General features: G+C 43.6%; 1 protein-coding gene across 13 annotated transcripts in view; it reads left to right on the top strand.

The window, feature by feature from the left end:
- CELF4 (CUGBP Elav-like family member 4) overlaps nucleotides 1–17,520 on the top strand; it is a 1,205,468-nt gene that overhangs the window by 1,092,539 nt on the left and 95,409 nt on the right. For 8 of the 13 annotated variants that reach the window (XR_015868754.1, XM_088442425.1, XM_088442419.1 and 5 more), the window contains 2 exons: nucleotides 2,382–2,531; nucleotides 13,648–13,713. Coding sequence is in view for 12 of the 13 variants with exons in the window: in XM_088442425.1 (XP_088298551.1) it covers nucleotides 2,382–2,531; nucleotides 13,648–13,713 (216 nt within the window). In the remaining variant the exon portion in view is untranslated. The remainder of the gene's footprint in view (nucleotides 1–2,381; nucleotides 2,532–13,647; nucleotides 13,714–17,520) is intronic. The other 5 variants (XM_088442426.1, XM_088442421.1, XM_088442417.1 and 2 more) reach the window with 1 other exon arrangement.

Genomic DNA, 17,520 nt, shown 5'->3' with positions numbered 1-17,520 from the left:
CACTTTAGAGTTTTCCTGGAGTGTGGGTGGTGCATAATTACAACACTGGATTGGCGACACTATTCTACTAGAACCTGTTAAGGTTCTGGACCGAAGCACACCTATAGGCTATTGCACATCTTTACATAAGTGTGATCCGCGCAGGGGACCTGGTTGGGTTCCTGTTCAGTATCTGTTGATATTTTTATCACACTCACATGGTTGTCCTAGTGCTCTGGCCTTGTTGTATGGGATGCTTCCCTATATTGATAGCTCTCCCTGGGTGGCTGTTGCATTCGTGCTGTTTTACTGTTAGATTCCTGGTTGTTTTCATACTGTGTTCGGGCCAGCAGTTGGTACTGACTACGCACTTACATCATGTTGGAAGTTGTCTGTTATTTCCTTTTAACGGCAGCATTTCAGCTCCTGTTTTATCCCTGTTTTCAAAATGGGTTGTACTTCCGTCTGACCCTCTGAAAGGTATTGTAGTCTCAATCCTCTCTCTCTCTCTTTCGCCTCGGTCTCACGCCCAGTGGGATCTCCACTCGTTGGAGACTTCTATGGTCTAGCCCTTCCACTGGTTAACAACTTTGTTGTAGTTGGACCTCAAGGATGGTTCGGGGCGACTGTTCAGTCTTGTCTTTTGCCTCCCTGCATACTCTTGTTGGGAGTCTGTGGACAGGATCAGCTCTATCTGTAGTTTGGTATTGTTATACTTTTATATATACGATTATGTCCAGCAGTGCTGGGATTCTGCTGTCTGCGGCTGCTGCAGCTGCCTGTTTAGACTCTAGTAAGGTTCTCGAGTTTGTGCTCGTTTACTGCCCTTCTCCTATAGATTCTTGTTGGGGCTGTTTAGTGAGGAGTAGTGTTTGTCTCCTGTGCTACGACACTTGTTCCTCAGCTTCCGCTGGGCCTCAGGTTCTTGTCGGTCCCTGTTTCGGTTTGGCCAAGGGATCAGCAAGTTCTCCGCGCTCCCACCCGGGAGGTTGGCTTTGGGATGTCCCCACTGTCTTGAACTCCAGTGTCCCCTAGTGGATAAAGGAGAAAACAGGATTTTGGTACTTACCGATAAATCCCTTTCTCCGATTCCACAGGGGACACTGGACGCCCGCCCAGCGCTGCGTACCTGCCGATTTGTTTGGTTTCTATAGTTGTGTGACTGCAGGGTTCCCTGCAGTGGGTTCCTCTGTTCTACTTCAGTCGGTCTTGTTCCGTTCTGTGGTCTTCTCCTTTTCCTCATTTTTTTTTTTTCCTTTTGTCCTCCGTCTCCTCTCGGGCTCAGTTCTTAAACTGGGGCTGATGGGGCATAGAGGGGGAGGAGCCAGTCACACTTCTAAATTATTTAAAGTGCCAGGCTCTGCTCTACCACCGTCTATACCCCACTGTCTTGAACTCCAGTGTCCCCTGTGGAATCGGAGAAAGGGATTTATCGGTAAGTACCAAAATCCTGTTTTTGACTGAAATAATAGGAAAAGGTGAAAAATTGGATACCCCCCATAGGTGCCCTGCATGTAATGTTTTCTCTGCATGTAAAGCGGTGGTTTAACTCCCATGTTCAGGCAACAGACAGAACACTGATAAATCCGTCATTGCAACATGATTCTAGAGCAGTAAAATTGCTGCTGTGCGCAGACAGTATGATGACGCTGTATTGGGAAACTGCTCCGCTAATCACAACCCGCACTATAGCAAATATACCCCGTAATGTGGACACCAGAATGTCGCCAATTTTGACGTCCACATGGCTAAATTGTTGACATAATAGTTGTTAACACCTGGAAATGTCGACGTTGGCGGGAAGTCGACATATGACATTTAAAATTATCAATCAAAATGTCGGGTTAGGGTTAGTATTAGGCTTAGGGATAGATCTACGTGAAAACCACATTGCCGACATTCTGACCGTGTCCACATTTCATCTGTGCCGACATGTTAAATATGGACACAGTCCATGTAAACATCATTATAAATGTTGACTTGATAAATGTTGAGCTACTATACCGAAATCGCCCCCACCCTATACAGTGATAAGGGGTCACATACTAGAGATGTGCGGTTCAGTTCTCCAGAAATCCAAATCCACCCAAATTTCGTGAATCCAGGCAGATCCGAGACGCAATTTGTGGTTGCTATGGGCAACATCTCCATTTCTAAAAACCTGCACTTTAGTAAATATACCCCCTAACCCTGAGCTCTTCAACCCACTCCTAATATAATTTATCTCTCAAGTTATCTCTCCTATGCAATGATTAGGAAAACCCAGAAAACATGGTCTGAAGGGGTTATTTCAAAGGATGGTTTAATCATTTTGCTGCAGACAATACGCATTTACTCACTGGCCCAGACATGATTGGTTGGTAGTAATTGCTGATGTCACTTGATGTTTATCTCCTCTCTAGGTGGGAGCACACCGCCAGGGATCACCGCACCAGCCGTGCCTAGCATTCCTTCTCCAATTGGGGTGAATGGATTCACCGGCCTCCCACCGCAGGCTAATGGACAGCCCACTGCGGAAGCTGTGTTTGCCAATGGAATCCATCCCTACCCAGGTACAGATCTGACCTCATGTGATCTCTATTCTTACAGACAATTTGGTCTCTCAAAATACTTGGGGGCAGATCTACTGAAACTTTTTAAAAAGCAAAATTGGTGATATTTCCCGTAACAACCAATCAGATTCTAGCTATCATCTATCTAGTACATTATAGGAAATGATACCTGGTCTCTAATTGGTTGATATGGGCAACCGCTCCAACTTGGTTTTTGGAAGCTTTATTAAATCTGCAACTTGGTCCCATTTGTTGATACTGTACCTAGAACCAATTCACACTGTTCATGAAGTTTAGTTTTAGCCTGTTATTATTATTATCATTATTATTATTATTATTATTATTATTATTATTATTTCCTTAAACAAAAAGCTCCCTGAGGATTGTGCTACAAAAGTAAATTTTTGCGCCAAGTTTGTAAAATCTGATTTAAAATATGTTTTTGCATGAACTGGATGTTCTATAAAATTAAACAGAGAATTTTATATCCAGATTGCTAACGAATACTTCAGATCCTATGAGAATTGGCAAAAGCGGGTTTGGTGTCAAATTGTGGCATAAAATAACATAAATAACTTTTATGAAATTGTCATTATTTAATTTAAAAAAAGGCGATATTACCGACAAAAAAGTTATTCCACAACTCACATGGGGCAGGGGTTATTTCATTGAGAAGAGATGACAAGAAGTCTAATAATAAAAAATAATAATCTGTTTGATATATCTCACTGCCGGTGATCTAATATGGCAGTGCAGCCCAATTGCGGTCCATTGCTGGCCCCATTGCGTGACGACATTGCACTAGACGGTTTCCATTAGTCTGGGGTATTGTGGGAGGACAGGGGTAGCAAGGTAAAATGATCAGAGTAAAATGATTAGCACAGTCGCCAATAACCAGAAGATGGAGGGAGGAAATGATTTCTGTATTAGGCTTCTATTCCTGTAAACTGAATAACCTGTCCTCTTCCTAATAACTACAGAAAATGATGTGTTTTATTATATCCTCCTCTGTTCTACATCGCAATAGCTCCGGCCCAATCGTGTCATGTGCACCAGTGCTCAACATGTCACATGACAGCAGTGACAGCTTTACAATGAGATGAGAATAGAGCATTCGATAGACAATGTGAAACGCGTTGTGCAAGGTTGGTCCAGCCAGCGCTCTTCAAAATAAATGCATCTTCTCAATTTACCCAGCAAAAACTGTACATACTAGAAGTGTAACTGGAACCTCCCCTTTCCTTAAATTAAGGCAATATTTTTTTCTCCAAAAGTGCTACTCAGTTGAGCCCCATGTATGGCTTATATTAGTCAGTACAGTAAAGGGACATTGGCCCTCATTCAGACCCGGACACCAACGCTGAGCGCTTGCAACCGGGTTGATGTTAAGGCCCTGTGAATGCGCAGCGGCCGCACTGTGCGTGCGCAAGCCCCGGAGCGAGAGAGAAATTCTCTCGCTCCGGAGCTCACTACAAAAGGGGCGGCTGTCGATGTTGTTCGACAGCTCGCCCCGTTCTGTAGCCGGGGCAGGGGGGTGGCTACACAAATGGAGGCATGCCTTAAGGAACGCCTGCCGTTTTGTGGGCGGCTGCACTGACATCAGCATTGATGTCAGTGGGGAGCTTCCTGCTCGATAAGAGCAGGAAGCTCCCTGGGGCTTGCGGTTGCCGAGACCCAACCTTAGGGTCTCGTCGCAAGCCCCGATGGTCGCGATGGTCTTGACCATCGCGACCATCACCCTGGTCGGTCGCTAAAGCTGTGGGTGGTAACCCACAGCTTAGCTAGCGACCAGGAGGCCGCACTAAAAAATACAAGCGGCCGCCCACATTCAGAACGAGCACTCGCTTCTTGCGACCGCCTCTGAATGAGGTCCATTGAGACTCTTCTTATCACGTGTAAGATGTTTTTGTGCATGAACCTCTTGATTGCATTATTCTAATGTGCTCCCCTTCTGAGACTATTAAATTAGACTAACATATCCGCGATGCCGTACATTTCTCCACTTATCGGGTACGTGCCGGCAATAATATCACCGCTATGTACCTAGAAATGCCTTTAAAATTGCAAAGGACAGTTCTCCTCGGTAAGAGCTCCCGGGTTTATGACCGAGAAGTCCCTCAGGAATATTTCCGCAGGCTGAGAGGGATCCGGGGAAAGTGCAGTAAGAAGCCCACAGGCTTCTACTGGGGTAATGCCATCTTACGAAGACATTATCCACCGGGTCCAAGCTCCGGAATGTATATGGAAATGCGACTAAAACTCAGCAAACGGGTGTTTTTGGAGTTTTGCTGGCAATATAGGCTTTAATACATCCCGCCCTCAATGACCATTAACTCTGAGCTGGTTCAAAATGAAGTCCTTTTGCGGAATGCAAAGGACTGTGCACCCCTCACACCAGAGAGGAGAACCCCTAAACCTTTACATCCTCTTTAACTCATTTCAGCAATTATGTTCGACAAAAAGAAAAACAAGATCTAATTTCTGAGCACCGGCTTTGTTCTCCAAATATGTGATTTATCCGCGATCACCCGGGAACACGAGCGATTCTTTATGCAGTGTTACCGTGCGCATCCCCCCCTACTGTACAGTCATATTTCATGGCCGAACTCCCCGTGGAAAGGAGTTAACAAGTCTTCCTGCAGAGTTGCATTCAAAGTAACTAAATTACAATTAGACATCTGTAATCTAATCCATTAGCATTTGGAATCATTATTCTTTTCCATTTGTAACAATCAACCATATTCCATAAACCACAAGCTAGAAGTGGAGGCAGAGAAAAACCTCATTTAGCATCTTTAACGCTGAATATTAGATATTTTAATGAGGGAATTTTCCCAAATTCGCTCTTCTGCTGTAATAAATGGAGATGATTAAGCCAGGTCTTGGCAGCTATAATAAAATCATTTGTTCTCTGAGTTGAGATAGTTATCAAAATAAAATATCCATCAACTTTATTCCCAGTGCCTGAGCGTCACATGGCAGAGGCTTCGCTACTCAGCGCACGCCTGGGGATGTTATAAATGCGCTGTTACGTTCTGTACAGGATTCACGCATTCACAAATGTGCACGGTCATTTACCAAGAACAAATCGGCAGGTGCTACAGGTCTGTCTTTTAAGCCAAGGTGCAAGGGTCCGAAGGACAAGTTGGCGCCCTTTGCGCAGGGCATACGCTTGCCCCTGCCGATAGGGGGTGTTGGGCATTACTTGCTATGTAAGGCGTTTTCTCCTAGGACAAAAAATTAGATCTCCTTTTGTGGAGTGAGATTATTGAAATACAGTAAAGGTGGGCAGAGCATGCATTTTAAGGGCGGGATCCTATTAATCGCTACGGGGCTATCCAATTATCCCCGATGATGGCACTTAATGGTGTTTTTGTTCCACCTACCTGTTTTCGGTGATCACTGCTATGAAAGTACATACAGTACAGTAGGTCTGTGGCTTTTCCACTGATCCCATGTGTTTTCAGACGAGAAACGGTAATTTTCCGCCCAGAAAAAATGGACTATAATTGGATAGCCCAGTAATGACCATCGAGCTTTTATCGCGATAAAAACAAGTTTTTCGTGCGGGAAATTACGGCGGATAATCAGATACACCCCTCTGAGCTGTCAGGGACAAGATCTTGTCCAATCATGGGATGCGCTTTGCTCCACGCAATCCAGCTGAGAAGCGTGGTTCTAGGCACAAAACGAGCAATATAAACCAAAGGAAAGCTTGATGCGCTCAAAAACTGCCGTGAACTGGGGGCCTGATTCAGAGCCGAACGCTCTGACCAGAGCGCTCACTCTGAATCAGGGCCCTCCACCATGAAAATGGAGCGTCCTCCTGGACGCTCGCATAGCTGTGGGTGAACACCCACAGCTTATGCGAGCGTCCATGATGATGGTCGCGATGGTCAAGACCATCGCGGCCATCGGGCTTGCTATGGAGACCCTGCGGTACGGTCTCGCTGCCGCAAGCCCTGGAGTGATTTTGGCTCTATCAGAGCCAAAATCACTCCCACTGACATCACCAGTGATGTCAGTGTGGCCGGCTTCAGACGGTAGGCGCTCCCATGGGAACGCCTCCGTCTGGCAGCCACACCCCCGTCATGCTCACCAAAGGGGGTGTGCTGTCAATCGACATCGACAGCACGCCCCCTTTGGTGCGAGACCCGGAGCGACGGAGAGCCCGACGCTATTCGGGTCTCGCGCATGCGCACGACGGAACTCCCTCCGTCGTGCGCATGCACAGTGGGGCAACATCGACCCGCTTGCGAGCGTCCTGCGCTCGCGAGCGGGTCTGAATGATCACCTGATTTCAGACATAAAGGAGCCTAAACAGAGAGGTATTTCAGGAGAACTAAAGAATTTTTTTGTGTAATGAAAGTGATAAGAGGTTGATTGTTGGCCCTTTTACTCATTGCACCATTTCTCGTCTCCCTGCGGATCTGGGCGCACCTCTGCTCTGTAGGAACGTCCCCTGAGAGCGGACTGCAGACATACACTTAGATGTGATCTGTGCCTTAGATCCACTGTAGACACACTCATGTTAAACTAAAGCGGTTTGTCATGTGTATCCATTGTACACTCACTAATAAAGCTGCATACACACACACACACACACAACGATTTAGTAAATGATCGATTTTAGTAAACGATTTTCGTTCATTTTTTCAAGGTAAAAATGAACGAAAATCGTTTACTAAAATCGTTCATTTACTAAATGTAATGAACGATTTTTTTTTTACTACAAACGATTTTTGCATATTCCCTTACTGAAAATCGTTGATTTGGTCAGTCTGACTGAACTACAAACGTGAACGCGCATGAACGATAATCGTTCATCGTTTTAACTCAGAAAGTGAACGATTTTTTCAACGATTGAACGATAAACGATATCGTTATCGATAATCGTTCAAAAAAATCGTTGTGTGTGTGTGTATGCACCTCGTTGTGTAGTCACAACCTGATCTGCCCTTGTCACTCGCATTTCCAACCCAAGATGGCCACTTCCATATGAAGCACCATCCATTGAGCTATTCCTCCACAAGGTCTGAAAATCAGGAGTGTTGGGAGGCATGTACTTATATGGCAATCAAAATATACATATTATTGCTTAGTACAATATGGCTGCTGCTTGTGCTGTAAATATTATACACAAGTCATTAGACAGATTGTCAGATTGTTTTCTTTTTTTTTTACTTGTTTTTTTTTCTTTAGGCATATATTGAAATTTGTAATCCATTCCGAAAAATCAATCTCCTAGTAGAATTGATGAAATAAATTGACAGTCTGTTCATTAATGTGTTTCCCGGGGGCCTCTATAACCTCTACTGACCTCTTGTGGAATCAGCGAGCTGTTACACCTGGGAGTTAAGGTTTCATAAGACAAAAATAATCATCAATACAGGTGTATAAATTAAATAGCGAATACCCTGTGGCTATCGGGCTTAATTTTATACATTAAAGTGAGTTACCCCCATTGATAATATTTGCAGAGTTTGACACTAATCTTTGCCAAGGGTCGCAGTGGATCGTGTGATGCCACAATCATGGTGGAAAGTATTAAAAAAAAAAAAAAAATGTTTTTGATATTTTTTAAATTTTTTTTTTTTTTAATCAGCAAAGTGGAAATGAAGGCCCAAATTTGCGCATACAGTTCCACTGCACATACGTGAAATTACTAGCCAGGTCGTGCATACCTAATACCCTGATACTGTCCTGGTGATGCCTTAGCTTACCCCGTAAGCTTCAGTACAGTATCCTAAGTCAGCTGCGTATTGAACTGTTGTGATAAGTGATGAGAGGGGAGATGTACCAAGCCTTGCCCAAAGCAACCAATCGGCTTCTAACTGTCATTTCACAGATCGTGCTGGATAAATGATAGTTGATCGGTTTCTTTGGACGACTTCTCCAACTTGGCGGAGATGCATCAAAGGTTGGAGAGAGAGACGGCGTAGAGAGATCAAATACCAACCAATCAGCTTCTGTCACTGTATTTGAAAAAAAACAGACATTTAGGAGCTAATTAGTTGGTACTTTATCTATCCCCACTTCATCTCTCCTCAAGATTTGATACATTTTCCCCTTTGTATCTCCGCTGTAAGTGGCGATACAAATCAGTCAGTCAGCTGCACCTTGATAAGTTAGGCCCCCTGGCAAGAACTGTTGGGCAGCAAGAGTGTCTGTGATGTTCGGGGCCTGGCACACACACCTCTCATAATATCTGAACATTGTCACATTTTCTTGGAGATTAAAGGGAAACAATCTAATGTTTCACCTTCTTTAACGTACTGAGGGTTCCAGCAGTCTCTTAGACCACTGAGACTCTCCATCGCTAAATGTTGCACGCCGTTCTCTTAGTAAGCCCTGTAAGGTTATAAAGCGCAGTCCTTTCCTGCTGGAAAGATACAGAAGACGTACTGGTTGATAAATGACAAACCAAGGCTAGGGGATGTGAAGGTGACCCCAGGACAGGTCTATGGCTCGTGTAGCTCCTCACGGTGAATGATTCTGAAGAAGAGCTCGTAGCTGTGAGCGCAGCTGAATGTGAGCATTAAATCTGGGACCTCTCACCATTTGCCCCCTAATCAGCACATTCTTTTGGCTATTGTTGTGTGTGAATGCTTAATTAATTACAACAGTAAACGCCTGATTCTTTATCACGCCATCAGCTGTCCTAATCAATCTTAATAATAAGGACTGCGTAACACGGTAACCATGAATTTTAATCTACATAAATTTTGTAAATCTCTCTGCAAGCTTGTTGCATGAAATGATATGATAGCGGATTTAGATTAAGTCGGCAGAGAAAGCCTCAGATTGGATTGAAGAAGGCAAACTGCGCCCCGGGCCCCCATTTTATTGCCGCAACAACGACCTTGCCAAGACTCTGAGCTTGCGAAAGTCACATCTAACAATACAGATGCATCCCGCTAATATACACATTTATTTGACCTATAAACAGAGACATTGCATAAAATTCTGCGTAAAACCGTTGGTACGTGTATGTTCTTCGACACATTTCTTGTTCAGGTTAAAATATATAGCTTGTTAAAGTGAATGTCAGGCAGGAATATATTACATCCAGCTGAATCGGGGGCTAGGCTGACCTACATCGCGTCCTTGTAGCTGACGGAGGTGGTCAGGGACTTCACTTGGATTTCTTGGTTTGTCTTTTGCCTGCTCAATGCTCTTTTGTGTTGGTGCTATAAGTTCCTTAGAGAAATTAGGGAAACGTGTGTTTTTCAAAGTATGCAAATTACATCCTGCGTTTCCAGACCTAGTAAGACGCTGCTGCTAATGTTTGACATTTGTATTTCTTTAAAATACAAACCGAACTTTGCACGACCAATAGCAACCATCCGCCAGCATTTCTTTGCTGGGAAATAATTGAAGATCTTAACCCAATAACTCTGCTTCTAAAGAATCATTTGCTCAAATAATTTAAACTTTTTCATCTATTAAAACAGTGAGATTAAGGGCAGAACTTAAAACTATTAGGGGTCTATTTACTAAGCAGTGTTAGGAGACAGTGTGAAAAGTGATAAGAAAGTGATAAGGTGCCAGCCAATCAGCTCCCAACTATCATTTTTCAAACACAGCCTGTGAGATGACAGTTAGGAGCTGATTGGCTGGCACCTTATCACTTTCTTATCACTTTTCACTCTGTCTCCTAACACTGTTTAGTAAATAGACCCCATAATGTCACCCCTGTTCCTCCTGAATTGCAACTACATCCCCTATGTTATATTCTGGTCCAGATCTTATTCCTATTTACTTACTTCTTGTGGGAATAACGCCACCTCCTGTTCAGTAACTATAGGAAACATTAGAATACAGGTGCCCTGGGAGATGACAGAACGCACAAAATGCAACTGACAGAGACAAACAGCAAGGGGGGGGCCGCCAAAAAAAACAAGGAGGTCTCGTAAGAGTCAGGGAGGAGCCCCCAAATGGGTGAGGCATGTAAAATGCAGAAGGGATACCCAAGAGCCAATGAGGGCGTAGAAACATCTAGGGAGCACACAAGAAACACTGAGGCCTCACAACTGTCAGAGTGTCCCCCAAAACCCGTGGGGTTAGCAATTAGCAAGAAGACACACCATACAGTATGCAAGGGATCGCACACAAAAAGTAATAGGGCGAGTGTAAGAGTGACCTGTATTTCAGAGAAACATCAGAACATTCGTCAAACGTATTCACTGGTCTCTAAGTCCCTCTGAGTGTCTCCATATTGATATTACTTTGTATTATTACCACCCAGGCAGGGCAAGTTCCATTGGTCCTTTCCAGAATTCCGTATCTTCATGTTCTGTTTATTGCCAGTTTTGTGAATGATACTTTGCAGAAAGTATCATTTCTGCATAATATAAATTTTAGTCAATTCATGTTGAATAAAATTCCATATTCTCGCAGAGCAAATTACATGTGTAACCAATGGCTTCAATCATCTCACATCCAATGCACGTGGTTCTGATCATGATGTAGATATTACATTTCCTGTTTTTAAATGTATTTTGTTTCATAGATAGGATTTTTTATGAAGCTGAGTCTGTCTATGAAATCACTGTCATTGACCAGACCGTTAATGCAATCAATTGCTTGTTGAAGAATGTTGTCAATATGTTACAATAGTCTCTGCCTGTTCCTCATATACATTAATAAGATAATGACTTCAAACACTTTGCACATAAAACGTGTCACCCCTGTCTGTGTTTGCGGTATAAGAATACGTCTGGCTCCAGGCAACGATATGGGAGATTACAGAACCACACAACACACTAATAAGACTTCATTTAATTATTATTATTTTTTTAAATGTCAATTAAGATTTATTTTCTCCTTGGGATCACTGATGCTTTAAAGTGGAACTAAAAGCAAAAAAAAAATGACTACATTTAATTAAGTATATTTCATGCTTTTAAACTCCATGTAAGAGGTGTGTGTTCCTTTACCAGAGTCCCTCTTTTTTTTGGACCTAAATCCCAATGTCTTTTTTTTTCTTCCTTCCTCTTTAGGGTCTGATATATAAGTCTTTATGGATAAACACCTCCACTGGCTTCCAAAAGTGTCTGCTTGGCTCCTACATTTGTAATAGCATCTGTCCTATATATATATTACTTTTGTGTATTGGTGCTTTGCAGTGTTTCTAGTGGTGTTTAGTAAGCTGTGTGTCGTATGGTTATTTGTGTCTGAGAGTCTGTGGAGGTGTGTGCGTGACCACAAGAAAGTCCTTCTCTCTTTAACAAATCCGTAGGGCCCATTTGGTGTCGGGAGGTAGAGTAGGTTGTTCATACATGTGAAAGTGATGCCAGGATGTATACATACCTGTACGTGTAGGGTCACTGCAGTCTCAGGTGTGTTTAAGTGCCAGCCGCCATGATGTTCTACATCAGAGTGTATATACTGGTAGCGTAGGTTACTGTGTTAGTCTACTGTAGCCCCTGTAAATGTTCTTAACGATTGGCTACATGTTCAAGCTCTGTGAATGTTCAAATGCTCTGATTGGCTATAGGTCATCTAGCTCTGGGAATATTTGCATTTTTTTTCATTGGCTACAGGTCATCTAGCTCTGTAAACTTTCGAATGCTGTGATTGGCTGCCGGTTGTCTAGCTCTGTGAAGTTTCTAATGCTCTGATTGGCTACAGGTCGTCTATCTTTATGTATTTTGGAATATTTTGATTGGCTACCGGTCATCTAGCTCTGTAAATTGACTAATGTTCTGATTGGCTACAGGTTGTCTAAAGCTGGCCACACACTAGACCAACTTTCATCCAACCAGCCAACTAGTTGATTGGTTGGAATGAAAATCTGATAACGTATGAGAGTAACTGATGATCAGCAATTTGCTCCTAAATGCCAGAAAATAGATGAAAATGGCCATCAGACAAGTTTGTTAAATGTTTGATCTAAACAATTTGTTCAAACAACAGTTTTTGTTCATTTTCCGGCGTTTGGGAGCAAATTGCTGATTGTCATTTGCTTTCATACCTTACCAGATTTTCATTCCAACTAATCAACTATTTAGATGGTTGGATGTAAGTTGGTCTAGTGTGTTTTGAATGTTTTGATTGGCTACAGGTTATGTCGCTCTGTAAATATTCTAATGCTCTGATTGGCTACAGGTCATCCAGCTCTGTGAATTTTTTAATCCTCTGATTGGCTACAGGTTGTTTAGCGCTGTCAATATTCTAATGCTTTCATTGGCTAGGGGTCGTCTAGCTCTGTGAATTTATTAATGCTCTGATTGGCTACAGGTTGCCTAGTTCTGTGAATGTTTTAATACTCTGATTGGCCACAGGTTATCTAGTTTTTGAACTTTCTTATGCCCTGATTGGCCACAGGTTATCTAGTTTTTGAACTTTCTTATGCTCTGATTGGCCACAGGTTATCTAGTTTTTGAACTTTCTTATGCTGTGATTGGCTGCAGGTTGGTCTGATGATTCCGTGAATGTCCTAATGTTATAACTTGGTAGGTTAGTAAAGTTCCGTGGATGTTTTGATGTTCTGATTGGTCTAGCTTGTAAATGTTTTTCAATAATCTGAATGGCCACAGGCCAATTGAGCCCTATTAACATTCTAATGCTCTGATTGGCTACAGGCGGGTCTAGCCCTGTGAATGTTCTAATGATCTGATTGGTTTACAAGTTGCTTTAACCCATGAGGAATCTAATTGTCTGGCCGAGTGTAGGTAGATAAAATCTTGTGTACTTTAGGTTTAAATGGACACTAGTTGCCCACACCCCAATGAGACACAGGTAAATTAGTGATTATGGGAACAGTAAATGTCTAGGTGGAAGTCAGTGTCTTTTAGCTGATGATCTTTATCCAAGTTTGAGTCTCTACCTCTTACAAATATTTTCCATTTTTTTTTTTGCGCTTAGTTTCACTTTAAGGGAATCAGTTTATTTATCCATTAAACGTCAGAATTATATTAGCGCCATAGCTGCAGCACAAAGCTCGGGCCGCAGCCCATAACACACACCCGTAGGCAGATAGCCTATATCTCACACATGAATAATTACGTGTCTGTGAAGTTTCGGAATTGCATGAGCTGTACTATATCCTGTATGTTTGTTTCTCAGGGCATGTGGCTGCTCACTAATTCACTCTCACTGTTTCATTTCACAGCACAGAGTCCTACAGCGGCAGATCCCTTACAGCAAGCCTACGCCGGAGTACAGCAGTACGCAGGTTGTTAGTATTAACACTTTCTCCTAATACATCTTCCCCTGCTGCTTTTTATGACAGTATGGCTTTGTATGTCGAGCGCACAGTGTGTCACCTAGGGGGGGTTCCCAGAAACCCAGTAACGCAGGATAACAGAGGTGGGATGAATAATCTGTGATGTTACTGAGAATGGATGATGGCTCTTGGACAAATTAGCATCATGTTACCACCATTACTTGCTGTTGTGTTTATTAGGAATTTGTACCTTAGTCATAGCGTTTCCCAATAACAATCTTCCCTTTCACCCCCATGTCGGGAAACACCCTTCGCTGTACCATATCCCCCTTCACTATAACACTTCCTATAACACGCCAGGAAAATGGTGGCCACGCCCATTTTTTCCAGCGACCTTACAAATGCGCAGTAGACTCTAGCCACATTCTAGTGCCCAGAGTCTACTGATGCTGCGGTTGGCGGTCAGACGCGTCAGTCTGCTGCCGGCCGCCGGGGAGAGAGAGGAGGGGGCCCTGGATGAGGAATGAACACAGGCCCCCTCCTCTCTTAATACGCCCCTGGGTTTAGTGGTCAGTGGCGCAGCATTTGGGTGCACAAATAAGGGTCACCACACAGCTTGGCAGCTGACAAAGATGAGAGACATTGGGCCTGATCGGAGACGGACGGTACTGTACAGCCGCATGGAAGCGGCTGTGCGATACCGTCCAACAACATGTAAATACAGCAGGAGGTGTCTTTGGGAAACAGACACCTCCTGCAGTGCATTTGTGATCTGAGTACTGCATCTGTAAATGCAGCCTCGGATCAAGAAATCACAACCAACGCGATCATCGGTTACCGCTGTGGCGGCCGGCCAGGCTGCGTAAGCTTAGACTCACTCAGCCTGGCCGACAGACATGGACGGCTGGGTCCAGGAAGTCCGCATTCGCTGATGCAGACCCTGTGCTCGGCACGCCTCCAAAACTGGGGCGAGATGTTCCCATTTTGGAAAACTGTTCTGGTCAACGACCCTACAATGCCCCCAAACACAGCAGCATGTCAATCCACAGACATCAGAGAGGTATTATATCGGCTGTGCATCCATCTCTGAATCAGGCCTAGCATTGGAAACATTTTGCTTACTGATTGTCATTGCGAGTCATATTTCGGTAAAGGCGCTGTATTAATGAGGCCTGGACGCCCCTTACAAAGGGCTTGTTGGGGAACCTAAGACATGTATCATCCAGTACATCCGTATGTTCAGCATCCAATGGGAATTAGGAGAAGAGCTGATCTCTATCCCATCCTCGGCGTAATGACATCAGCACCGCGCGTCACAGACATTCGTCATCTACTAGTTTCAATTTATTTTATCAGGCTTAAAGGGTAATTCAATCTAATCTACAGCAGAGGCCACGCACAGTGCAATACGACATTCTCCCTGAGGTCACTTGTTGCGTCTTATCGAGTTACCCTATAGGAATGCTCAGCACCTGTCTGACCCTAGAGTAACAGGGCGCTTTATCTCCCGAAATAATAACAAATGGCTTTCATAGAGCACCGAAGGGGTAAATCAATCATTTAGTCGTTACCATCGTAACTATAAGTGCCAAGCATATTATTTACCCGTTCAGACGACATCTATAAATATACTGTACTGTACAGAGACAATCAGCATGACAGTAACTTCTTAGTATTAAAATAAAATACAATGAGTTTGTAATGTTTAAAGTATTTATCTCTGTTTGTGCAAATGAATGAAATATTTCACCGTAGTAGAGGAATATTATTTATATGCGTAGAATGCTGAAAAACGGCTGGCTATGTAATAATGAGCCCCAAACCACTATGCTTTCTCCATGGGTTCCCAACAAGTGGCCTTAGGAGCTGACATTCTCCGACTTCACTCCTTAGAACTGTAAAATGCGTAGGTACACACACACACGCATTTTACAGACGACTCTCTCTGCAGATGCTTTGAGCGGCCGTTGGTGGAATTGTTGTTCATCCAAAATAAAACCGTCCGATCTTCTGCCGATTTATTGCGAGTGGATCACCCTCCTAACTCATTCCCACTTTTCAATTTTCTCCTAAAAAGCTGCTAGATGGAGGCCAATGTATGACTTGTAAAGTTTATTGCAGTGATGGGGGCATCACATCTACCTTTTTTCATGTGTCACATTGCACCTATTTCATTTACATGGGTATTGGTCTGGATATCATTCCCCATAAGGTGAGGATTTCTTCTTGCAAGTACTGTGATGCTTACACCTGAGGTTCACCCACGTCCATGTACAAGTCCGGAGGTATTACAGGAGTATACAGGGTCTGCAGCCATCCCATACATTGTGATTGCACAATTCCTCCTGCAGCAGTTCATTTAAATATCTTGTCCCACAACATAATATCTGATCTTTGCCTTTGGCGTAGTGGGAGGCCTATTGCGGAAGGTAGCTCACGGTCAGCTCACGGTCGCCGGGCAGGATTAAGGGTCACATGGGTATGGGACTAGCTGTTATCTCAGAGCAAATTACCGTCAGGGGATAAATCCTCTGGGAACCAACTCCCTGGAAAACTTTAAATGAATGCAATGTTGATTGGTAATGTAAGCTCGGTGCTGATTGGACAGCGCAGATACTCTATACTATTCTAGTTAGCAGGGGCAGATTAAGGGCCACATTGTCTGGGGCCTGAAAATTATCAAAGGCCTATTGTGAGAAGCCGAGGAGGTGTGACCAGTGCTATGTGGGTGTGGTCAGTGTTGTGTGGGTGTGGCCAGTTATGTGTGGGTGTGGACAGTGCTGTGTGGGTGTGGCCAGTGCTATGTGGGTGTGGCCAGTGCTGTGTGGGTGTGGACAGTGCTGTGTGGGTGTGGACAGTGTTGTGTGGGTGTGACCAGTGCCATGTGGGCGTGAGCACCCCTACACTATAAGTTCCAATGTTTCCCTAAATAGATAAAATTAGAAAAATGCATCATCTCAGAAAAATAGAAAATACATTTTAATATTTGTAGCCAGCTGGGTCGGTCGTCCATCGTCATGCTCTCATGATGATGGGCCTATTTTTGTGTGGAGGCCTGGTGCTTAGATCTAACCACAGCTGCCCAAGTGCTGACCGACTAAGGGACCGAATTGCAATTAAGGCAGCGCATGACGCTTTGCCCCCTATAGGTTTACACATCCGTTAATCACCCTTTGTGACCATTAAAATTCAATAACAAACAGCTGATCTTGGTGGAGAGAAGCGAAAGACTATATGTAAAATGTAGAATACAGGAGACCTCTCTGCACTTACCAAACATCAGCCAGCAGTACAGAGTTAGCAGCTTTGCTGGCAGCCAAAGTAAGGAACATTTAAAAAAAAAAAAAAAAACATTTCAAAATTCATGAAAAATGCATTACAAGAAAAATACAGGTTGATGTTAATTATTCTGCGATCACGGTAGATCACCGGTGGAACAATTTCAGCAGTTTTATTACGCCTGGCATCCCATGCTCAGAAGCATAAATATATTTATGCAAGTGCATTTTGTTATCCCATAAACATTACATTAAAAGGAATGCTTCTGTACTGATTGCTATTCCCAACCGGCCCAGCTCAAGCAAGGCCGGCCTGTTTGCAGCTTCCAACAGCAGAGGGCAGCAGAGATAAGGCATGAATGTACTGTATAGCTCCACCGTCATACAGTAGCAAATGCAGAGATAATTGATCCAAAAATCAGGGGTAGCAAAGTGCTACCATAAAGAATTGCCATTTAGACCTGTACTGAACACGATTATACTCTGTCACTTTACATAATCTTTTCTTTTAAGAGTTCCCAGGATCTAGCAGATTGCACAA

Source organism: Taudactylus pleione, unplaced genomic scaffold (assembly GCF_031769625.1).
Source record: "Taudactylus pleione unplaced genomic scaffold, aTauple2 ptg000311l, whole genome shotgun sequence".
In the NCBI taxonomy this organism is placed as follows: domain Eukaryota; kingdom Metazoa; phylum Chordata; class Amphibia; order Anura; family Myobatrachidae; genus Taudactylus; species Taudactylus pleione.
Note: the sequence above shows the minus strand (reverse complement) of the source record. Positions and strands in the feature narration are given on the sequence as shown.